Raw genomic sequence first — 26066 nt, forward strand, 5'->3', positions numbered from 1 at the left:
AAATATACAAAATCACCACAGACCCACGCTAAGGCAAATTTTAATGAAAATGCCTAGCATACAGAATAAGTATAGAATTTTAAAGGCTGCCAGAGAAAAATATCAGATTACATATAGGGTCAAACCAATTCAGATCTCAGATGATTTCTCAATCCAGACCCTCAAAGATAGGAGGTCCCAAAATAATATATACCAAGCTTTGAAAGAAAATAGATGCCAACCAAGAATCCTGTATCCAACAAAATTAAGCTTTGGATTTGAAGATAAAATAAAAACCTTCCATGATAAACAAAACTTAAAAGAATTTGCAACTAGAAAGCCTGGACTACAGAACATTCTCAACAAAATATTCTATGAAGATAAATTTTTTAAAAAAATGAAAACCAGCAAAGGGAGGAACTACACTAAAGGAATAGTCAATCAAAGGAGAAATTAATTCAAATTAAAAGCCAGAAATAAGCCAGGTATGATGGTGCACGCCTGTAATCCCACTGGCTCAGGAGGCTGAGGCAGGAGGATCTTGATTTCAAAGCCAGCCTCAGCAAAAGCAGGACTAAACAACTTAGTGAGACCCTCCCTCTCTCTAAATAAAATACAAAATAGGGCTGGGGATGTGGCTCAGTGGTTGAGTGCCCCTGAGTTCAATCTCTGGTAACAAACAAATAAACAAACAAACAAACAAAAACAGAAATAAGCCCAAATGACCAGGAATGCAAATCATCTCAATAATAACCTTGAACATTAATGGCCTAAATTTATCAATCAAAAGACACAGACTGGCAGATTAGATTAAAAAAACAAGGCAAAACAATATGTTGTCTCCAAGAGACTCACCCCATAGCAAAGACATCCACACACTGAAAGTGAAAGGATGGGAAAATACATACCACTCACATGGATCACATTTAAAAAAAAAAAAGTGGGGGTGGGGGGGTTCTATCCTCATATCAGGTAAAGTGGACTTTAAGCCAAAGTTAATCAGAAGGAACAAAGAGGCTATTTCATACTGCATAAGGAGATTATACATCAACAACAAGACATACAATCCTAAGTATTTATGCCCCAAACACTGGAGCACCTATGTACATCAAACAAACCCTTCTCAAATTCAAGAACCAAATAGACCATAACACAATAATACTGAGTAATTGTAACATGCCTCTGTTACCACTGGATAGATCTTCCAAACAAAAACTAAATTTAAAAAAAAAAAACTATAGAAGTGAAAAATACAATTGATAATTTACACTTAACATATTTCATCCACCAATGACTGAATACACTTTCTTCTCAGCAGCACACAGATCCTTCTTTAACATAGACTATGTTATATAAGCTATCACATATATTGGCATACAATTGTTAAAATTACCTTATTATAATTTTTAGCATCTGGAAGGTTATTTTGACAGCTCCCTTTTCATTGATGTTAATTTTTGTGTTCTTGCTTTTTTTTATTAAACTTGTTAATTTTATATCAAATTTCTTCTCTATTTCATATATTTCTGTTCTTACTCTTATTTTTTCCTTCCTACTACATAATTTGAAAATAATTTGATTATTATCTTAGCTTCTTTCTGATACAAGTACTGTAAGTTATAAATGTTCATCCAAGTACTGTTTCAACCCAGAGATCCTGATATTTTAAGCTTTGATTATCACTTAGTTCAAAGCACTTTTTATTTACTTTTCTGGGGCTTTCTTCCTTGACCTCTGAGATATTTATAAGTACGCAATTTATTTTTTAAATAGTTGACATTTGGGGGTGAAGTTCTACATATCTTCAGGTGATTGATTTCTAATGTAATAAATCATGAAGGAAACACAGACTGCATGATTTCAAATATAAAAAAGTAATAGAAATACTTTTTATATTGATTGTATTTGTTACATTAATGTCAAAATTGATCAAATTCACACTTCAAATATGTGCACTTTACCTCAATAAGTTATGGAAAAAAAGAGTTCAACTCATATAATTAAGTATTATAATACAATCAAATGTGCTATACAAAATGTACAAAGTGCTACATTATTTCCCAAATATTACCTACATTTTTAATACAATCTTCTCAAACTCAGATGCCCATTTTTATACTTCACGTCAAATTTGTTAAGTACCAAACAAGTGATTCATTATAAACGTGGCTGTATAACCAATGTGATCCTGCAATCTGTACACGTGGAAAAATGAGAATTCATACCCCATTTGAATCAAATGTATGATATGTCAAGATCATTGTATTGTCTTGAGCAACTAATAAAAAAAGTCAAAAATAAAAGAATGTGAATTTGAAACAACAAAGAATCATATTGCCTAACAGATGTAAAAATCATATCCCAATTCATGAATAGGCACTCTTATATAATAGTTGATAGATATATAAACTGATACATCTTTTATGGAATACAAATCAGCACATTAACCAAATCAACAAGTTCATTTCATAACATTTACCTAATATTAATGCTTCCAAAAGTTCACTGTGTTTTGTAATTCACAACTTTTGAAACACAAATAACCAACCAAGTAGAATGATAAAACAAATGATGATGTCCATTAACTGGAATCCTATGCAGACATTTTAAGATAATGTGGTAGATTCATATTAACTGTTATGGAAAGTTGATCATCATATATAAAGAAAAATAAGAAAGGAACCTGATACAGAGCAGCTGCCACAAAATACCATTCCTGTATTTCTTTAAGTCTAAGATACTATAGATAGAAGCACCATTACCTTTGTGCCTTTATAATAGAAAACTCTACAATTTAAATTATGACACAAGAATTTTATGATGTATAAATTATCTGTTACCTTGTAATTGGACATTTAAAATTAGGCAAAGAAGAGTTTCTCTAAGAATCAAGGAAATGTTGGATTTGATGTCACCTTCCCTAAATATTTTCCAGACCAAAGAGGCCCCAAGGAATAGACCCAGGATTATGTATAGAGTTTCCTGGAAGAACTGACATAGTCAGCAGTGGAGATACCAATCAGCACTTAGCTTAGTCACAAGATCTTTTTCTATCACACTGAATGTTAAGCCATAGGAAACATGAAGTTGCTACCTAGCCAAAACTTGATAGAACCTTAGTGAGAGCTCTCCTATTACTCAATTCATTCCATATTAGCACACAAATTTCAAATGTAGAGAAGAGTAAGATCTAAGGACTTATAAGGAATGAAAAAAAAAAAAAGGAATGAGGGTATCACTGGAACTCACTTTAATCTTAAGACAGGACTGGTTATGTAAATAAGCACGATCCTCTGTTCTAAAGAAAATTCAGGCTCTGTGGGCCCAAGAATAACCTAATTCAAACCCTCCTTTGTTTGCACATAAAAAGTTCTCTACTTCAAAATTCTAAGTGTGTTGATAAGATACTCAAAGTCTAGAGCCTTAGGAGAAAACAGTAAGTTCTTGACTTACAGAGATCCAAATGGGTTTCTGAGGGTCTCTTTGTTCATAGTTTAGTCTGGAAATACATTCAACCTAACTGGAAGATTAATACTCAGCCAATTAGTCTTCACTGGTCTGAGCAACAAGTCAAGAGTTGTAAAGGACAGAAATAAGATCCACTAAGTCATAAAATATTAGAACTGAAAGTAATCTTAAGGCAACTATTTCCAGATATAGGAATCTCATTCAATGTGCTCAATAATATATCCAGTAGTCTTCATTTCAAAAAGAATTCACATCTCCTAAAGCAGTTTAGATTTTGATAGTTTCAACAGTAACTTTCTTATGTTGAATTGAAATTTTTCCATGTCCAACAGTCTCATTACCATGAATAACAGTTAAATATTCCACAGTATTCTTATTATTCTTGAATCCATTCTTACATATTTTTGCATACTTATCTGTTTTTTACGTACTGCTTCTCTCAGGTTAGTACCTACTGATCATTTTTTGATCTCTGGCCCTACAATGAGTGTGTCAAATCATCTCAGGACTTCAGTAAAAGGGAAACAGTTATTGGGCCATATTTTAATCAGTTATTTCATTGCTGACTAAAGACCTGACAATAATAATTAGAGGAGCAAAAATTTATATTGGGTCTCAGTTTCAGAAATCTCAGTCCATAGATGGCTGACTCCTTTGTTTTGAGCCCAAAATGAGGCAGAACATCATGATGAAAAGGTGTGAAGGAGGAAAGTGGCTCGGGACATGGCACCAAAAAGCATAAAGAGAGCTCCCCTCAACGAGGACACAAATATGTATCCTTAATACATGCCCCCAATGACCAACCCTGCCTGCCACACATTCAGTTAAACCCTCTCAGAGGACTAATGCACTGATTAGGTTAAGATTCTCATAACCCAAAATCATAACCAAGCCCAGTGCAAACTTCCCAGATCAGCAAAGCTTTTATTCAGCAGTGGAGTCATGCATCTGGTGGACATACTTTCCCAATGGAAAATGAGTCACTAGCCAAAGGAGGAATCTGTGCTTATATATGCTAAACTGAGAGGTGACTTAATTATTGACAAAGCATATCAGTTTGGGTACTCAGGAAACAGGTTGTGAGAATTTGAAATTTGTTTTTACTGGGCAATGTTTTTGCTTGGGGAAGAATGGAGGGTCTGGAGGTCAGCATTCAATGCTTATCTCTTTCCCTTGGGGGTCCTGTTGTACTGTCACTGGGATTTATTTGGGGAAGGATCAATGCTTTGGCTTCCTCCCAGACACTGTCATTTTAGGTTTGATGGATGTCTCCTTCCCAGGGACTGTCTTTGTCACTGGGAAGGAAGGTATTGGGAAAGGATCAATGTTACCAATGTTTGGCCTTCTTTCTCACTCCCTCTTCCCAGACCACACTATTTTGGGATTTGTCATTTTCCATACACATTTCACCTCTAAAATTTATTGCATTGTCTCACACAAGCTTTTGGCAAATACCTCATAGGTAAACCATAACACTCCACCCCTGGCCCCCTAAAACTCACGTCCATCTCATAGTGCAAAATACATTTAATTCCTGGGAATCAGATTAAATGCTAGAACTGTTAAGAAACATTTAATCTGATTCTTAACAGTTCTAGCATTGCCCAAAATTCCAAGTACAAAGTCTCCTTTGAGACTCAAGGCAAACTCTCAAAATGAGCTGTAAATATCAAAAGCAAGTTACATACATTCAATATATAAAGGCACAGAGTAAACATTTCCGTGTAAAGAAACAAGGGCATAGAAAGAAGGGATGGGACCAAAACAAGACTGAAATCCAGATGGGCAAACAAGTCCTACATTTCCATGTCCAGCATCTGAAGCACATGACATCCTAAGCACATGACAGCCCACATGACCTCTCTCTTAGCTTGCCTCTGATGGACTCCTGCAGCTCTCCTCCACAAAGGAGATTAAGATGGATTCCTGCATCTCTCCTCCACAAAGGAGAATAAGATTAATCTCAGGAGTCTCCACTGCAGCTTTGGCTTCCTCCTCACAAGGGAACTCCAACCCTCCTGCACTTTGCCTGGCCTCCCAGGCTTTCCTTTGAAATCTTGGTGTAAGCATCCATGACCCCTTAACGCAAGCATCTTGCATTTCTGTAGAATCAGCACCACATGGTTGACACCAAGGTCTGCCACCATCTCAAGCAGTAGCCAAGCCTCCAGGGACCAAGGCTGCAGCAGCCTCTGAGTACCTTGGTGGCTGAGCATGTTGAAACAACTTCCTACCATCTGCTCCCTGCAAGCAGGGAAATCCAATGGTTTGTTCCTTCTCAAAGGAATTTTTATTTTTATGCCCTTGAACCTGAAATGGGTATGGTCTTGCCAATTCCTGAGAAGCTTTCAAGCCATCCTTCCTATTGTCTCTGGTTAAAGTATTTAGTGTTTCTGTAGTGGATATGTTGTTTTTAACAACCATACCTTCCTTAGCCCCACTTTTACTCACAGTTTTCTGGCCAAGCTGCAAGTTTTTCAAATCTTTCTGCTTTGCTTTCTGCTCCTGATTATCACAAAAAAACTTGGATAAAAGCTGCCAGCAATATCCATGAATATTACATCCTGAATACTATACTGCCTAGAAATTTCTTCTGCTAGGTTAAGAAATCCATCACCTTCAAATTTAGCCTCACAGAAAGTCTCAAAACATGGGCAAAATGAAGACAACTTCTTAGCCAGAACATAACACAAATGGACTCTAGTCCCATTTCCAATAGAGTCCTTCTTCTCTGAAAACTCTTGAACCCAGTCTTTACTGTATATAGTCCTATCAGCATTCTGGTCTTTTGAGCTCCCACCAGAATTGGCCATTAAGTTCCTCTCACAACATTCTAAAGTTTTTCCAGCTTACATTGCTAAACTTTCCTCCCACAAATTCCAAAAAGCTCCAAAAGTTTCTGAACCACATTAGTCTCAGCAAGAACCCTACTTCTCAGCATCAATTTCTCTTTTAGTCATAGCTTTTTTGCTGCTGTGACCAAAAGATCTGACAAGAACAATTAGAGGAGGAAAAGTTTATTTCAGGGCTCACTGTGTTAAGAGGTCTCAATCCACAGGTGGACCACTCCATTCACAGGGTCCAAGGTAAAGCAGGATGTTATGTTGAGTGCGGCAGAGGACAGCAGCTCAAGACATGGCACCAGGAAGCAGACAGAGCTCCCCTCAAAAAGGACAAAATATATATCTCAAATGCACACCCTTAATGACCCACCTCCTCCATCCACGTCCTACCTGCCAATTTACCACCCAGTTAACCCCTATCAGGAGATTAATGCACTAATTAGGTTAAGGGTCTCATAACCCAATCATTCCACATCTAAACTTTCTTGCACTCTCTCACATATGAGCTTTTAGGGAACATATCACAGCAGGTCTCATTTCTCCTATCTCTAATGCTTACCAACCTATACTCCCTAGCTGCTTTCAGCTATTGCTCAAGACAATTTTATAACCCTACAAGCTCCTAATCACTCTTGTTGACTAGAGACCTCAAAATTGACAGCAGAAACTAAATTCAAGATTCCACGTGTTCTGAGAGACAAACACTCTATTAAAAACTCTATCACAAATATCTTGGTATAGTCAGAGAGTCCTTTTGCAACTCTATGATACTGATTACTCATACTGACTGGGCCTTATCTATGAAAATACCTAGTAATTTTTATACATGATTATCGTCTTTCTGAAGATTCACCTCAGAAACTTAGCCTTATGAATCAAAAGACCTTATTAAGGATGTCCACTGTCATCATTCCTATTCAATATAATACCTGAAACTCTAGTCAGGGAAATTAGGCAAGAAAAAGAAGACAACTTGTCTCTATTTGCTAATGACATGATCCATTTTAAAAATCCCCAAAACTCTACTAGATATCTAAGCTAATTTAAAAAAAAATCAGCAAAGTAGTGAGATATAACATCAACATACAAAATCAATAGCTTTCCTTTATTCTAATAATGAATCTGCTGAGAAAGAAACCAGGAAAACAATTTCATTCACAATAACCTCTCTCTCTCTCTCTCTCTCTCTCTCTCTCTGTCTCTCTCTCTCTCTCTCACACACACACACACACACACAGGAGTAAATCTAACTGAAGAGGCAAAAATCCTCTACAATGAAAATTACAGAACAACAAAGAAAGAAATTGAAGTAGACATTAGAAAATGGAAAGACCTAACATGCTCTTGGAATTGTCAAAATGGCTTTATTATCAAAAGTGATCTACAGATACAATACAATCCCTATCAATATATCAATGACATTCTTTACAGAACTAGAAAAAAGTCCTAAAAATCTTATAGAAGAATAAGAAAGCCAGAATAGCTAAAGCAATTTTGAGCAATAAAAGCAATGTTGGAAAGCATCACAACACCTAATCTAAAATTACACTACATAACTACAGTAGCAAAAACAGCATTGTTTGGCATGAAAAGAGAAATGAAGATCAATGGATGGAATAGAAAACTCAAGAGACAAATCCACAAAGATACAGTTATTTGTTACTCAACAAAGATGCCAAAAAATATATATATATTAGATAAAAGATAGCCTTTTCAACAAATGATGTTGAATATATGTAGAAGAATAACTAGAGTCCTATCTTTCACCCTGTATAAAAATTCAATTCAAAGTGATTCTAGAAATTAGACCAGAAACACTGAAACTGCTAGAAGAAAACATAGTGTCAACACTCCAATATACAGGCATTGAATTAATAAGACTCCTGATGCTCGGGAAATAAAATTAGAATCAATAAGAAGGATGGCATCAAATTAAAAAGCTTCTGCACAGCAAAGAAAATAATTAAGAGCATGAAGAAAGAACCTACAGAATGGGAGAAAAGCTTTGCTAGTTACTCTTCCAATAAAGGATTAATATCCAGATATATAAAGAACTAAAAAAAAAAAGTAACACCAGAAAAACAAATAACCCAGTCAGTAGGCAAATAACTTATACAGACATTTCTCAAACGAGGACATACAAATGGCCAACAAATATATGAAAAAATGTTCAACATCTTTAGCAACCAGGGAAATGCAAATCAAAACTACACTGAGATTTTATCTCACTCCAGTGAGAATGGCAAGCATCAAGAAAACAATATTAAATGCTAGAGAGGATGTGGGAAAATGTACACTTATATATTGTTGTTAGAACTGAAAATTAATACAATCATTTTGTAAATAGTATGAACATTTCTCTAAAGGCTAGGAATGGAACCACCATACAATACATTTATCCTACTCCTTGATATTTATCAAAAAAAAAAAAAACTAATATCAGCATTCTATAGGAATACTTACATACCAATGTTTAGAGCAACACAATCCACAATAACTAAGTTATGGAACCAGCCTAGGTATCTATCAACAAATGAATAAAGGAAATATGGTATATATACACAGTGGAGGTTTACTCAGCCTGAGAAGAATGAAATTGTGTCATCTTCTTATAAATGGATGGAACTAGAGAATATTGTACTAAGTGAAATAATCCAGACTCAGAACAACAAGGGACTAGTATTTTCTCTGAGGTGGCAGTTAGAGGAAAAAATGGGAATCTCACAAAGGGGACCAATAAAGTATAGAAAGGGGATCAAGAAGGAGGGAAGAGAAAAAGGCATGGGGAAGTACTGGGGAATGAAATCTACCAATTATGCTATATCCATGTACAAACATACCACTATGAATCCCACTATTGTATGAAATTATAATGCACTAATTAAAAATAATAAAAGAAGGGAGACCATTAGATCAAGGGGGATCAGGTGGAGAAGGGAAGGAGAAGGAGAGGTATTAGGCAATAAGATTGATCAAATTATATTATGCACATGTATGACTATAGCATAATGAATTCCATTAAAATGTACCAATAAAAAATTTTATCTTGTTACATCCAGCTTTTATAACTTCTTTAGACAGAAGATAACTTCTATCTTCTATACCTATAGAAGATAGATATAACTTCTTTAGATAGGCTTGAACACTGTAATCAATTCACTGAGAAGTATTTTACATTCTTTACAAAATTTCAATGATACTCAAGTCACTGAACAAGAGTTGAACAGGACTGTACCAAGGAGAAAGACCTGAGCTATATCACTAGAAGTCTTCCAAATACATCTGTAAGCATTAATATCTTACAGCTGTTCAATTGGTTATTAATTCTCACTCATGTTTCCTTATTTTTCCATGAAAATATTGAGAGAAACTTATAAAATATATCACTAGAACCTGAAGAAATGAAATATATGGCTTTTTCTGGTCTTTCAGCCTAGGAAACACTATTAGAATAATATTGCTCTGCCACTTTGGACCATAATGAGGACCACATCTAAGGATGATAAAATGAGAATATGAAATGAAACTGTTTCTCCAGCAATCTTCTGGAGCTTTCATTCCTGGGCTGTCTATTGCCAGAATTTTTTAACTGGGAGAGAAATAAACTATTTTATATAAAAACCAAATAGTATTATTTCAATAGATCTTAAATGCAAGAATCCAAGCCTGGAGAGAAAAAAGCAAACCAAACTACATGGTATTTTTTTCTTTGAAACAAGTTTAATTTTGTTCCAGCCCCAAATTAGGGGAAGAACTTAAATCTTAAAAAATGCTCAAAAATCAAGCCATTAAAAAGTTAAGCACCCCTCCCCTTAGCAATAAATACTGAACTGATATATACATATTAGACTCAGGACGGAGACAAAAAACAGGAACCTTGGGGACCCTGTCCCATGGCAAGATTCTAACACTTCTACCAATTCTAAGCTCTTTGCTTAAAACAGCAGTCAAAAAGTTAAAAAAGGCAGGAGAGATATATCATGAGACTATGTGGCTCTGAAAAGAGCTGGAACATGATGGGAGAAAAAAAAAAAAGAGACACAAAATATCTTATTGGGCAGGAAAAGGGAAAGTCTTCATTTAAAATACTCCCTCCCCAAATCCCTCAGAGTCATTGGATGTGGCTGGTCCAGTGGCCGAGTGCCTTGAGCATATATCCTCGCCTCCACTCCCTCTTCAGCATGCAAGTCAGGAGAGGTCATTCACACTGCGGTCGAGAGGCCACTGTGGCAGCAGCCTGGCTGCTGGAACCCTGAGGCTTTCCATTCACCACCAGCAGGAGGGGAGTCTCCACACGAATACTGGAAAAGGAATAGTCCTAGAAGACAGACAGAGGTTCATTACAGATCCTAAGGCAGAAAACACTCCATCACCGGGCAACACCACGGGCAACTTACTCTCCCACTGGTCCTATGTATACACCCCTTACCCAAATCTTTCACTAGAAAAAAAAAAACAGCTAACAAAGTAGACATAATTTTTCCAAAGCTCCAATCATCAGAAGGAAAATCTGGGCAGGGAGTGTAACTCCAAGAATATCAAATTCCTTGCTCTGCCTAACAAAAAAATGCTATCAGCTCAGAGTTGGTCCTTCACCAGCATCTTCTGACAGGTAACTAGATACATACAGTAGCCAACCAGAGCCACTGGAAACTCTTAACTGTTAGCCCAAGTGTTTGTAAGGCCCTAAACTAATCTGCCAAGAAAAAATTAAAGTGACTTCTCCCTTTTATATCAAGAGGAAGGAATAGACCAAGAAATAGAATGTCACCTTTGTCTTAATAACAGAAAAGATATCAGCTCACTTTCCCTGTTCAAATGTATTTTAAGTTGTAAAACATGTTGCTAAAAGATCCTCATCCAAAAAACATTATTCCACTGACAGTGTGAAATCAACTCTTGTAAATAAAAGTAAAATAAAGAGTTCTCATAAATCAAATTTTTAAAAAGTCCTAACAAGAATATGTGCAAGCAACAACAAAAAAGACAATTTATAGAAGAAACATAAATAACTCAATAAACATATAATAAAATATTGACTCACAAGTAATCAATAAACCAATTTAAACAGTACCCAGTATTTGGAAGAAACTATACAGAACACCTATATCCACTGTTGGTAGTTAACAACTAACTAGTACAACCTTCCAAAGAATATTTTGGCAATATGTGTCAAAAACCTTTGAATTCTATATACCGTTTACACCCAAAAATCTACATTAAAAATTCACATAAGGAAATAATCATAGATACAGACAAAGATATTAAAATGTTCATTATTTTTACGTTTGGAAAAATTTAAAATAATCTAGATCTGGGGTAATCAAACTCTGTTAAAGAGGTAGATAGTAAAAATGTCAGGCTTGCTGGGTTATGGGGTCTGTTGCAGAACAATTCACCTCTGGCATTCGGATGTAAACAAGTGAGTGCGGCTGTGTTCCAATAAAGCTTAATGGACACTAACCCATGAATTTCCTGTAATTTTCATGTATCACAAAATATACTTTTTTCCTTTTTAACATTTAATAATATAGAAACCATTCTTAGCTCACAGGCCAGACAACAATAGGTGGTGAACCAGATTTGGTCAGCATAACATAGTTTGCTGCCTAAATGATGAAAACATGGTTACATGCCTACTCTTATAAGGTTTTTATAAAGAATCAGATCAGGCAACATAGGCAATAAAACTCCTAGCAGTGTCTAGCACTCAGTTAATTGTTCAGTAAATGTTAGCTACCATCATCATCACTACTCCTATGACTCAATTCAAAACAATGTAGTGGAATATGTAAAAACAAGGAAAATGTTCACAAACATTGGCATGTAACATCCCATACATAATTTAAAAGTAAAATGTGTGCATATATTTCTGAAAAGGAAAAGAACTGGAGCTATGTACACCAAACTATTGATAGAAGTAAATCTCCATGACAATATTTCAGTCAATTTTTAGTTTCTTTTTGTTTACCATAGTTTCCCTTTTCTATTAAAAAAAAAAAGGGAACAGAGCATACCCACGCAAATATTTACCATACCCACACAAATATTTACCATACCCACACACGCTTACACATGCATGTATCACTTTTATGTGTATTTTTTTAAAAAGAGATAAGCTTGGTTCCATTTTCAGAGTCTATGAATTGCAAGAGAATCCAAGTCACTACTCACCTTTCCTTTGTGCTGAATTTGGTGAAGCCGCAAGTTAGGCTCAGGGATGGCTACGGAGTCCCCAATGAGCACTCCCCAGCTCTGCACCATATTATACACCATCACTGCATAGCAAGGTCCATCTGAATCTACTAGGCCAAATGTACTGCCAGGTTAAGATAGGAGGAAAGGAAAAAAAAAAAGGTATGTTGGCAGGAAAGAGCAGAAACAGTGGTTTTAAAATACTAGCAAAATAAACAAATGCTTTCTCACTAACTTGCTCACTATTCATCATCTCACTAACCATCACCCACTATGTACTTCTGAGTCCCCTTTATCTTAGATATTATATAGCTACAAAATGCACACAAGACTCAACAATCCATCACTTTGCTAAGAACTTAGGACACAGACACTATGAGGTCATCCAACAAATATCAATGATGAACTAGCCCAAAACACTGCAACTGAAGCATTATTCCTAGCCTATCAATTTAATTATCATACTCTTAGCCAAAACCCCTAACTACCACTGTCAATCTACTTTAATTTCACAAACTTTCACTAAATGTTATACATGTGTCAAGCATTGTATCTGGCCGTAAGATACCAATCCATCTATTAATGACCTATAAACTACCAGAAGTCAAACAACAAAACCATTTCTTGACCTGAGGTGTAGCTGAGTGGTAGACTGTTTGCTTAATATGTACAAGGCCCCGGGTTCCATCCCCCATGCTGCAAAAAAAAAAAAAAAAAATACTTAAAGCACAGTGTGATGAATATTCAGCTTTTTCCCTTGTGCTAAATTCAGTGAAAGCACAGGTTGGGCTGTGGACCTATAAATCAAAACTGGAAAGCAAGGAAGACTTTCTTCAGGAAAATGATTACTCTCACAGGATTAAAAAATTAGCTGGGTTAAAACAGGAAAATAGCAGGGTACGGTAGTACCTATAATTCTAGACATTCAGGAGGCTGAAGCAGAAGGATCACAAGTTCTAGACCAGCCTCAGCAACTTAACAAAGTCCTAAGCAACTTATTCAGACCCTGTCTCAAAATTAAAAAATCAAAAGGACTGGGCATGCAGCTCAGTGGTAAAGCACCTCTGGATTCAATCTCCAGTTAGAAAAGACCAAAAAAAAAAACAGGAAAATTAATCTTCAATGGAAATAAAACTTTCTGGGAGATGGGAGTAAGACTGACTTGGAAGGAGAATGAGGGAACTTCCTGGGGTAGTAGTCATGATCTCCATCTTGGGTTATAAAGATGCAAGCATTTGTCAAAACTCAGCAAATGTGCATTTAGATTTGTACATTTCATTGCAGATCTATTTCACATAAACAGAAAATAATGCAAACAAATACTGACCTCAGTTAAAGATTGTATGCTAAAGTATTTAGACAAAAGTATACTGATTCCTGTAATTTACTCTGAAATGCACCAAAAGTAAAATGGATAAATGGATAAATAGACAGATGTCATAAACTAATAGCAAAACATTAATGGTACAACATAGGTAGTTGGATACACAGATGCTTACTGTAAATTTCTTCCAACTTTGTTGTATGTTTGAAAATTTTTAGGAGGAAATTTAGCTATATTAAGAAGAAGCTGTAGGATTATTCAGAAGTATAATTGTGTATAAGGCACAGAGGTATGAAAATAGCTGTTCTTAAACTTACAAAATAGTGCTGCAGTTAGAATGAAAGGTACATGTGGGAAAGTGATAAAGATAATGAAAAAAGAAAGAGCAAATCCTAAACTAAGCTAGAGAGTTCAAATTTTATTCTGAAAGCTACAGAACACCAGTAAAAAAATTTTAATAGAAAGTGGCAATGTTCAGATTTTCATCTGGATTTTCTGGCAACTCTATGGAACACTGGAGGAAAAGTAGAGTCAGGGAAATGTGTTTGGAGAACAGGCTGAATTAAGGTAGTAGAAAGAGAGAAGTAGGAACAAAACCAGCAAATGCATAAGACCTGGTGACTACTTCAAACAGAATGGAAAAATCTAAAAATTACTTTTAGAAGTGTTAATTTTGTGACTGAGTAAAGAGATGGTACCATTCACCAACAGGGAATTCAAGGAAGAGAAGCAAGTTTAGAAATAATGATTAGAAACTGTGATAGGGCAAAGGAAGGGAGGGGAGGAAAGATGGTAGAATGAGATGGACATCATTACCCTAGATACATGTATGACTGCACATGTGGTGTGGTGCTACATCATGTACAACCAGAGAAAAGAAAACTTGTGCCACAGTGTGTACAATGAATCAAAATGCATTCTGCTGTCATACATACCTAATTAGAATAAATAAATAAATAATTTTTTTTAAAAAAAAAAAGAAAGAATAAGAATTTTGGTGGCGGGGTATTGGGGATTGAACTCAGGGCACTTGACCACTGAACCACATCACCAGCCCTATTTTTGTATTTTCTTTAGAGACAGAGTCCCACTAAGTTGCTTAGCACCTCACTTTTGCTGAGGCTGGCTTTGAACTTGCAATCCTCCTGCCTCTGCATCCTGAGCCACTAGGATTATAGGTGTGCGCCACCATGACAAGTCAGATGAGAAATTTTGAACACACTGAGTTAGAAATTTTAAATGAAGCCCAGAAGCAGTCAGATAAAGGGATGCAAAACCCAAAAATTAGGCCTTGCTGAAGATATACCTGTGAGCATGGAGGAAATAGCCATAGGCTTGGGTTCATATGACATCACCAAGCAAGATAAACTATAGATAAGATGCTGACAAATCAGTGCTCATGCCAGTACATAGCATGCTTGAATTCACAGGGAACACTGCAATCAAGCATAGTACTCTCCTGATGAATCCAGTCAAAGCCTCAGAGTCTTTCTATAGACTACGTCAGACAATCACCAATCAATATAGGCAAACATCCCATGGCATGGGAGTCCTGAAGAAGCTAACATTTAGAAGTTGGGCAAAGAGAGAAACCAAAAAGTGGCAAAACATTTATATATTCTCAAAGTTTCCTTAAAACTTACCCTTTGTCTATATCTTTTTCATTCCTCTCAGCTCTAAGGTGTGCTCTCATTAACTAAACTTTCCTCAACAATCTTCTTGCTCTTCAATTCATCAAATACACATACTTCTAGAAAATGCCAATGGAGAATGCTCAGGAATGTAATGGGAACTGTTTTTCAGATTGGATGGAACAGAAAGGATGTGAAAGACGACAGTGAAAGATAAGTCAAATGTTATAAAATCATGTAGTGAAGCCAATGAATCATGTGCTTAGAAAGACTCTGGTGATTCCAGAAAATAAACCATTTCAGTAGAAACAAAAGAGAGACAGTCAACAAAGGATTAGGAAGAGAGTGAAGGACAAAGGAGTGATGGCACTCACTAAACCCTAAGTTTTCAAGATTTAAATTTTTCTAAATGAATATTCTTAATTCATTCCTTTGCTATCATTAGCCTAAGTCCTTTATAAATTTTTTTCTCACTCCTCATAACAAATACAGTATATGCTCAATAAATATTTGTTGAATGACAAATCTGGGAAAATCTCCCTATAATCTGGCCTTAAGTTCCAACTCAAAGTTCACCTTCTGGAACTACCTAAGAAAATCTAAGTCTAAACAGAACAGAATTTGTCCTCCTTCAACTCTATAATCATCAAAACTCAAAGGAGGCAGAATTTTAAGATTTCTGTATCTTATTTTAAAAATGTCCTGTTAAATTTGTTATAAACATAGGAATTCACAAAGCACCAAACTCAGGGGGAGAAACAGGCATACAGAAACTATAAAGGCTTCTGTCAAGGATTGTTAGATGTTACCTAGACAATTTTTGCTTGTAGAACAGAAGGGAATGAGAAGTCAGTAATCTGTGACCATTAACAATGCCCTCAAACTGTCAGGGAAAGGACAAGAAGTGAGAGCAATTAGTTCAAAAGGGAGAAAAAGAGAAAAGGCAAAAGACACTCACAAGGGGACTTTCTCCTCTGTGGTTAGGCTAAACACCACCTTTCCCAGGACCACAGCACCACTATTTACACCAGGCTTCAGCTCACTCAGAGGCTTGAGCTGCAGGGTCACCTTCTGCCCAGAGGCTGATTGATAGCGACCATCACCACAGGGGCCTAGGTGGGCAGGACGCAAGTTTCCCAGCATGCTCTGTAGCTTTTTCACCTTCATCTTTCCCTGCAAAGGAAGGAGAAATAGGAAAAAGTGGAAATTATTCTTGAGTTCAGTCCTTCCCTCTCACCCACCTATTTCAATGGGGTCACTACCACCTTAGTATATTCTTTTCTTATTTTTTGACCCCTAGCAGAAAAAAAGAGTAGGCTTCAGCCCTTTATACATCTTTACCTTGCTTTCCAGGAGGATGGTTAATCTATTAAGGAATTCCAGGAGTTGTTGCTCTCGTTGCTGGGGCTCTGGCCAGGCAGGGTCTAGTGCTGCAGCCCGAGAAAAGCCCTCCAGGGCCTCCCCATAACTCTCTTCATATTTATGTAACTGTACAAAAAGTAGTCCAAAACTTTCCAATTATAAATATGTCCAAACTATGCAGAGAGAATAATGCCACAATGAGTTAGGAGCCTGGAGAAATAAACTGTTTTACTTCCCAGTTATTTTCCTGTCCTACCATGAATATCATCCTTCTTGGCCAAGGTGATAGCAATGACGAAGATGAAATTACTTCAAAGACACTAATTTACAAACTCAAAGTGGCATATATTGGGTCACTCTCCTTTTACATTTATTCTTAATACTTCAAAGTCTTCTAAACCATCTCCCCATTTTCTATGTACTCGCCTACCTCCCAGCCCCTCTCTCCCTTTAGTAATTCCATGGGATACTAAAGTCAAATTGAGCTAACTAGTTCTAGAAATAATTTGGCTTTCCTCTCACAGTTCGTACTGAACTTTGTCTATATGTATACTCAGTTATCCTCACAGGCCAAGACCTATATGTCTTTTTTATTTAACCTTCCTATGACTACTGTCCCATGGTCTTACCGTTGCCCTGTTCAGATGAAGGTCAGGATTGCTAGAAGCTTTCCTGTCAACCTTCTCCTGTAATGGGATAAAAAGATCATCGGTGGATCCTGCCTCAATCTTAAGGATAGCCATACATACCACATCCTAGACCTTTTGTCCCTAGAAAAAATTTAGTTTCTTGCCAAAATATTACCTATACCCACACTACTATACAATTGTTCCTTATATATGTTCTTCAGTCTCTCAATCTCTCAAACCTGAGGGATGTAACAGTGTTTACATACGTAAAACTTTCAAATATGGTTTTAGTTAATCCACACAGTACTATAAAGACAGAATATGAAGAAATATGTGAACACATTCTGATAAAAATAATTTTTAGTAGTAATATGCTGGATAAATGAGGAAAGCCTAGCACAATATGATATGATATTGATTTAATGCATTTCTTCTGCCCATGAGCCTGGCTCCAGACCCACCCAGAATCATGTTCCTACATCCAGAATCATGTTCCTACCCCCTTAAAGCACAAATGGAAAGTCAAATTCTGATTCTCTAAAATACATGGTCAGAAACCAAAGGACAGTGCAAATGTGCTGTGAAGAAACTGATCTGTTCATTTGTTAATTGCATTAATTGCCTGTCATACTACAAAAGCACAAACAACATGAATTAAAATTGTTTAAATGATTAGTTCAGATATGTTTCAAAATGTGGATTTAGGAGAAGAAATTAAAGAGTTAAGAGCAATTGGCAGAAGTCAAATATAAAAATGCCATATTATTCTTTAAAATGTAAACATTCACAAAATTAAGAAATTAGAGTAAAATATAAATCTCTAAGTTTCCTCACTGAAAAATGGACAGTCCTTGAACACAAACATGAATATAAGGGAACTATTTTCTTTGTTTTGCCACAAAGATCAAAACAAGTAATGATAGGTTAAAAAGCAGTTCTCTATACCAAAGAATTCATGAAAGCAAAGAAGAAGGATGAACATGACAGTCAAATAAGAAGTGCTCAGAAGGCCAATGTGAACCTCCTAAAAATGAGTAATCAGGTATCCAAAGCCTGAAGGAAAGACCCATGTAAAAATGGCCTGGAAGACTAGGCAAAGAATGAGCTCCAGTGAATTAATTCTAGGTAATGATGCAGAATAGACTATATACTATTTTCTCTTTTAGCCCACAGGAAATCCAGAGGCACACTGTCTACTAGTTAATGTGGGGGTAGTATTTAAGCGTTAAAGAGTTTTCTTCTTTCTTTAAAATAAATGTGTACAATTAATAAGCATTATTTTAATAGTCTTTTTTCCCATTAAAAAATATAAACAGATTGAGACATCTTCTGTGATTTGGTTATACATGCCTCTACAATATCTAAATAGCTCCAGGAACTATCTAGCACTAAAGCATCACGCTGCAAGTAGCTCCTAACACTCACATTATAAGAAGAAATAAGTTACTTGTGCAAACACAGTTTTACAAACATAAGAAACCAGATAATGCTTCACATGCTGCTTGCCAAAGGACCATAAGAAAGACTGAATGATGCTCTTCCTTCTGTGATTGTCTCTATTTACTTGACCTAAGTAACCACAAGTACTTACTGCTTGGGCATAGGCACTGAGGGCTTGTTGGGATATCTTAGGGTTCTGGCCAGTATTGAAGTATAGAGAAAGGTATGCATTCCCCAGAATATCTGAAAGAAAAACAGCAATGGATCATCTCAGAGCCCAAATACGGGATATGACCTATTCTGTTAACCCCTAAAAGTCTATTTCAGCTAGACACAGTGGCACATGCCTGTAATCCCAGTGGCTCCGGAGGCTGAGGCAAGGGAGTCACAAATCCAAACCCAATCTCAGCAACTTATTAAGGCCCTAAGCAACTTAGAGAGACCCTGTCTCTAAATAAAAACAACTGAGAATTTGGAGGAACTGTGATTGGGCAAAGGGGAGGGAGGAGAAAATGGGGACAGGAAAGACGGTAGAATGAGACGACATCATTACCCTAGGTACATGTATGACTGCACATATGGTGCAACGCTACATTGTGAACAACCAGAGAAATGAAAATTTGTGCTGCAATTGTGTACAATGAATAAAATGCATTCTGCTGTTATATATACCTAATTAGAATTAATTAGTTAATTTTTTTAAAAAAAGAAAAGAATAGAACGAGGATTTGGCTCAGTGGTTAAGCACCCCTGGGTTCAATTCCTAGGACCAAAAAGAAAGTTCAATTCCTAGGACCAAACCAGGATGACACTATATTTAGTATGACCAAAATTCTTGCAGGACAGATAAACATGAACACCCTACCCCGCACCCCCTTGAAGAGAAACTTGAATAAACTTTACAAAAGCCCTACTTGCTTATGTGGAAGCATTTGTCTCCTCCATTGAATCAAAAGATCCAAGAGTACAGGTGAGGGGTTCAGTGGTAGAGCACATGCCTACTATGCACGAGGTCCTGGGTTCAATCCCCAGCACCAGCACCATACAAAAAAAAAGAAAAAGAAGAAATCAAAGAACAGTGGTTCATCAAAATACCTGTTGGGCTTCTTTAAAACAAGATGCCCTAGTTTACCTTACTGTCAAGATTCAAGATAGGTTCCAGGTGATTTAGATATGTAGCCATGATTGAGAACCACTACTCTAGAAACCTAGGAGATCTCGAGAGCACTCACACCAGGAGCGGCCATCGAGGACATCCATCTGCACAGCCAACTTAGCTTGTCGAACACTGTCCATGACATGGTTAGAATGTTCATCTCCTGTGTCAGTCCGCAACTGGCGAAGCACCATTGACAGGTTTTGCAGGGAGACTTTATTCTTGCACTGCAAATAAAAAAAAAACATAACACTCAACCTTCCTAATTCTACCTTCTCTTTCTAGATCTATTCTGACTTCAATCTTCTCCTAAATCTAATTTTTCATCTTAATTCTTGCTGCCATCTGCATCTGGAATGCCAACAACAAGGATTAGCTTGGTTGCTCACTTTTCTTCACTTCTTATCTACCCCTAAATTTGATCCCATCACGTTTTCCCTTTCTCAGTTCCCTGTCCCTGATTTCCTCATCCAGGTGGCTCCTTTACCCTTCTGATTATGGTCTCCTAGTTCAAAATTAGCTCTGATTTATTATTAGAGTCCTAGAGAAATTCATAGAACCAAAGGAATTCCATCCTTCCCATCTGTGTTTTCTGAGGGGATGGTGGGCAGCTCACATGGGTGAGGGCTCCTGAGAAGCAGGTGTGGGCAGCTGCAACATCCCCTTTCTTCCAGTAGACCTCACCCAGCTGGTTCCAGGCTTCCACCAGCTCAGGTTCCAGCTTCACAGCCTTTGACAGAAGCTCCTCAGCCTTAGGGCTATAGTCAGGAGTCACATTCAGTGCCTTTCCTGTTAGCATCAGAGCCTGTGCCTTGCCCTGGACAGAACCTAGGAAGAAAAGAAAAAGATAAAGGAAAGTTGAAAAACCTGAGAAGTGGGAAGACCAGGGTACTGTCTCTCAAGAAATAACAGCATGCTAGCTCTAGGAATGGAAGGAGTTGAGGAAAATTTTTAACAGTGATCTACTTACTGAAAGCCTATTATATGGAGAATACTATGTTAGGTATTGGGTAACAAAGCAAGCAGTATTTCTACCCTAGAAGGCTTTCACAATCTGGTGAAAGAAACAAAACTGAACACATGGAAAATTAAAATAACAATGAAAAGCAGCACAGGGTACTCACTCAATGAATGGGCTTTAAAAAGTAAAGAGAAAAGAAGATAAAATGAAGGGAAGGGAGGGGGGATGTGAAAAGAATAGCGTCAAATAAATCTGATATAACTTGCCTATGTACATATTTGAATATACTACAGTGAATCTCACCATCATGTACATCCACAAGAAATTAATTTTAAAAATTAATATAGGTAAATGGCAGAAAGATCAGTAAAGGGAAGTGTTAGGTCTGCAGGCTTCCCTTCCTCCTCCCCTTTCATAGTGGCTAGGGGTAGGGACTTTCTACCTGGCTGAGGAGACCTGAAATGGCCAATCAGAAGCTGACATGGCAACGGACCCCAACCACCATGGTTCCCCAGCTGAAGAAATTGCCCTGTCATCTCACATCAGCCCTGACCAGCCTGTGATAGACATAACCCCCCTAAACTCAGCTCGGCCAATCTGCTGTCACTAGATGGCCTAGGCCCTCCTACCTCCAGATTCCCTTATTAACATTGTTCTTGTCTTTCCCACTGGTGACTTCCCCGGCCCTCACCCTTTCGCTGACCAGTGAACCTCCCGAGGAGCCCCCCACCCTATAAACCTTCTTTTGGTGCCTGATTCTTGTTCTGTGGTTCCTGATCTCGCACACACCCCTTTCTGCTTTACAGGAAGGGAACTGGATGGCGAGGGAGGTATTGGAGACTGAATTTGAACAAGATATATTCCATGCTTTTATAATTATGTCAAAATGGATTCTACTGTCATATATAAAAGAACCAATAAATTTAAAAAAAAAAAAAAAGATTCTTCCTGTTAGAAAATCATATAAACAAAAATACATGTGGTATGTTCATGCAAGCATGAGTATTCCAACCTGGATGAAACAAAAAGTTCCTTGATAAACAAGTAGTCAGAATTAAAGTTAGAAAAAAGAGTGAGATGATGGACACTTAAATATGAGGTTAAGGGGGTTAGACTTCAGACAGTCAATAGCAGGAATCTTTAGATACTTGAGCAAAAAGACAGATAAGAGGGGGCCAATATGGTGGTGCACACCTATAATCCCAACTACTTAAGAGGCTAAAGCAGGAGCATCACAAGTTCAAGGCCTGGGCAACTTAGCATCTCAAAATTTAAAGAAACAAAAAGAGTCAGGAGTCATAGCTCAGTGGTACAATGCACCTGGCTCAATTCCTAGTACTAGTGGGGGGAAAAAGCCAGCCAAAAGAATAAGATTAAATGCCATTAAATAAATGAAGTAATGAGTTAGAAAGATAACTATGGCCAAGGTCAGTATATAAGTTGATCTGGAAGTAAAATGAATTAAAGACAGAAAGATCAATTAAGGAGATTACCACAATACTTCAAGCAACAAGTTTGCTATAATCAAACCTTAGGAAAACAGCTTAGGGACTGAAAGCTTAATATCCTGCACAAGGGTCCTTAGAAGAAACAATCTGTTCTACCAACCCATAAATGCCACCAACAAGAGACCAGGCTAAATAAAGAGACAAAACTCTATCACATTTCAATGACAAGCAAGGGGCTGCAAGTTCTTTACAGCTCATACCCAATACTTCCTCCATCTGCTGCAGGGTCTTCTCCATCTCCTCCCGCACATCCTGTTGCTTCCGCCCAGCATCCTCAACACTATGTGTCTCAAAATAGCTATCTCGAAATGAATAGAGCTGATCCACCAGTTCCTAGAAGGCAGAAGAATAGTACCATTAAGTGGGGAGACAGCATCTTACAAGGAAATTTGAAAAGGACTAATCATACTAGCTCTTGGCCTAGAAATACTGATTCTCTTCTCTCACCTAGGAATGGCACAATAGGCAGATGGACAGGTCTACTGAAACGCCACAAATCATGAGGAAAGCAGCCAGTATCCAGGGCCCACTTTCAAGGTCCCAACTTGTCCCATGTCAGTCTCTATACTGTAAAGACAATTCTTTCTCCCAGCTCTAATAGGGCTTCCAATATCTAAGCACTTCCCATACCATAGTCAGGAGGAGGCAAACACTTTGCAACTTGAGAAAAACCAAAGTTAACAAGATTATTCTGTCTGGTTCTGGCCCCCAAAGACTAAAACTTTCAAATATACCCTTAAAGCTGGACTTCCTAAGCTTAGTGACAGAGTACTTACCTAGCAAGGAGAAGGCCCTACATCCGATCCCCAGCAAAGTCAAAAAAAAAAAAATTTTAAACTAGACTTCCTAACAAAAAACACTTTATCCCCAATTTTTCCTATGCTGGTATGTGAAAACAAATGACCTTTCTGAATATGATAAACATGTGAGAAGGGCATTGTTTTCCAACACAAACAGTCCAATGTGAACTTGGTAACCTTGGTATTTTTGCAGAGTTTTGTTTCTTTTGCAGCACTGGGGATTAAATCAAGGTCTTATTCATTCTAAGCAAGCAGCTCTACCACTGAGCTACATCTGCAGCCCTAAGGTTTTGTTTCTTTAAATGATTATTGTGGTTTGTTTGTTTCCCATTTCTTTATTTTTTGTCAAGTCATCTTCTGGCTGTCTGGCATTATCTGCAAGTAAATGTTCTCTTTCCTCCTTGAAATGTCTCTGAATCTTCCCCATGAAACTTTTTCACTATTTTTTTTTCCTGAAACTGAATAGCAGCAGAAACATACAGACCAACCCAATCGAGTTTTATCAACTCCCGCCACAAGACATCCTAAATTCGTCCACCTGTCTCCATCATGCTATGTCCATCCCGGACTAATTTTCAGCACTTGCCTGTACTACTGTAATAGCTTCTTACTAATCACTATGCTTCTACTCTCTTCCATTCTCTATACTGTAGTCAGAGTGACCTAATAAAAATATATATCATATCACAAACCCTAAGTTTCCAGCTGCAGATAGAATAAAATCCAACTCCTTACCATGGGTCGCAACATTGTATGATCTGACCTCCCACAACCCAACCAGCCAAAAATTCCACTTCCTACCACCCTCCCACCTATAATACTAAAGTCATATTAGCCATCATTCAGTTCTCAAAGCCATCAAGCTTGATCCCACCTTGAGATCTTTATATATGCTTTTCCCTATGCTAGGCATGCTTTCCTCAGAACTCTGCATGAGTCATTCCTCATCATTATTTAGAGTTCACCAGCTTCTTAGAACTTTCCCTAACTATCAAAATCAAACTATTAAATCACTCTTACTTTTCTTTAGAGTACCTATCATTTGAAATTATATGACCTATTCATTGTCCATTTTCTGTCTCTACTACTGGAATATAAGCTCCATAATGCAAAGGACTTTGCTTTGAGTTACACCAGAGCATTAGAACAGGGATTGGATCATGGTAGGCTCTCATTAGGTATGTTGACTAAATTGATATATCATACCTGTTTCTAACAAATACATGTGTTATATTTAATTTAAAATCCTACCCAGAATAAAAAGCATGGATCAGCTGCAAATTGGGAGTTTAAAACAAGGTCTTTCTATTTATTTTCAGTTGCTAAAGCAAACATGCAAGAACTGGTTTGGTTTGGTTTTGCTGGACTGAACGTTTTTCTCTCATGGCAATATCAATACCTATAATTTGTTAAAATTCAAATAGGTGTATGCAAAAACAGAAGGTAAAAAACTTATAATCGCTCCAAATAGCCTCAGATAGCCTCAGGGATAACCTGTGTTTAGTATACTTTTTCAGAAATACATATATATGATGTTTCTAATATGGAGCCAGGATTGGGAATTTCTGACTTCAGGAATCACAGGAGGGAATAAAATGAAGTTAATCCGAATCAGCTGGAAGTGACTTAAATCCACACTCTAAAAGTGCTATTATGTTACCTGCCCAGAAAACAAATCTCATCAATGCTTAAAACTTTTGGGTTTGACGCCTTGAAGCAAGTTACAAGCCTATCATAAACTCTTAATGTTCACATTTCAGTCTGTTTCTGAGGTTTAAAGAAATTCCTAGGCCATTAAATGAAAGGTAGAATCAAGAAACTACATAACTCCTACCTACCAAGTACAATAGTCAAAAGAACAAGTACCTGTGGACTAGGTAAAGCCTGAACCCGTCTGCAATGAATTCCAAACTGGGACTACAGAGGTCAAAAAAATATCCAAACCGTGAAGTCCTAAGGAAAGGAACCAGGATATTTGCAGTGCAGGCCATTACTGCGATTGCTGACAATCTCAAAGCAGAAAGGTATTAAAAGAAATGGCCTTTCTAGGGATAAAACAACACATGATAATGGTTCATGCAGACCTTCCACACACATAAATACGCTTTCACGGAGGAATCTAGAGGGGCGGGGGAGTTCCTCTCTAAGAATGTACAGGAGTACAGTCAGGAGCAACAATTCCCCTTCCGCATTCACAGCGGCAGCACCGGGTGCTAGCACACGGGCTGCGTTCCTCTCCTGGACGGGAAGCTTCCCTGGCCGCTGCCAGCTGCACCTCGGGAGTTGTTATAGTAACCGCACAGACGCGTGCAGCACCGAATATGAGCCATGGAATTCGCAAGCACTGCATAAAATGGGCTCCCTGCTTCTTCCCGAGTAACAAAAGCACACACAGATTTGAATCTGTGGCCTCACCTGTAATTTCTGCAAGATGTGCTTAGCTTCTTCCTCTTCCTCAGCCATCATTCCCGAGCCGCACTCGGCTTCTCTGCCCTCGGCTTCTCAGCCCTCAAGTTTGTAATCACAGAGACGCACACACACGCCCATCGCGGAGCCACAGCGACATCTAGGGCTCTGGAGGCTAACCTGCACATAAAGGGCATTGATCCAAACCGACTTGAACTAACGCCTAAAATAGCTGAAGACCTCTTTAATCACCTTTGAAATCAAAAATTTCTTTCCCAAATTCTGGGTAACAAAATGTCCTAAAATTAATCACGTGTGTATTTTTGTTTGATATCTTCCTACTTATTTATATCAAGATTATAAT

General features: G+C 37.4%; 1 protein-coding gene across 3 annotated transcripts; it reads right to left on the bottom strand.

Annotated features, from left to right (window-relative positions):
• Positions 1-7634: 7634 nt before the first annotated feature.
• On the bottom strand, positions 7635-25857 carry Ttc5 (tetratricopeptide repeat domain 5). 3 transcript variants are annotated; one of them, XM_046461687.2, is made up of 10 exons: positions 25712-25857; positions 22697-22829; positions 20644-20855; positions 20104-20254; positions 19023-19114; positions 17432-17488; positions 16782-16928; positions 16399-16613; positions 12465-12609; positions 7635-10608 (listed from the first exon to the last, which is right to left on the bottom strand). In XM_046461687.2, exons 1-10 carry the CDS (start codon positions 25760-25762, stop codon positions 10489-10491), a joined length of 1323 nt encoding a protein of 440 aa, XP_046317643.1. In that variant the 5' UTR covers positions 25763-25857; the 3' UTR covers positions 7635-10488. The 3 variants fall into 3 exon arrangements, with proteins under 3 accessions (XP_046317643.1, XP_058440640.1, XP_046317644.1); XM_058584657.1 differs by lacking the exon at positions 17432-17488; XM_046461688.2 differs by lacking the exons at positions 7635-10608; positions 12465-12609 and adding an exon at positions 12616-13181.
• Positions 25858-26066: the final 209 nt, after the last annotated feature.

Source organism: Marmota monax, unplaced genomic scaffold (genome assembly GCF_021218885.2).
Source record: "Marmota monax isolate L192 unplaced genomic scaffold, Marmota_monax_Labrador192_F-V1.1 WCK01_AAM20220418_F8-fsc00001, whole genome shotgun sequence".
Classification (NCBI taxonomy): Eukaryota; Metazoa; Chordata; class Mammalia; order Rodentia; family Sciuridae; genus Marmota; species Marmota monax.

Coding starts and splice junctions, on each gene's coding strand:
- Ttc5 (XM_046461687.2), bottom strand. CDS start 25,762: ATGATGGCTGAGGAAGAGGAAGAAGCTAAGCACATCTTGCAGAAATTA. Junction 20,255..20,643: donor TCTCAGGAGCCCTCACCCAT/GTGAGCTGCCCA, acceptor TTTTATTTGCAG/TGCAAGAATAAAGTCTCCCT. Junction 16,929..17,431: donor TTCATCTGAACAGGGCAACG/GTAAGACCATGG, acceptor CTTTTTGTACAG/TTACATAAATATGAAGAGAG.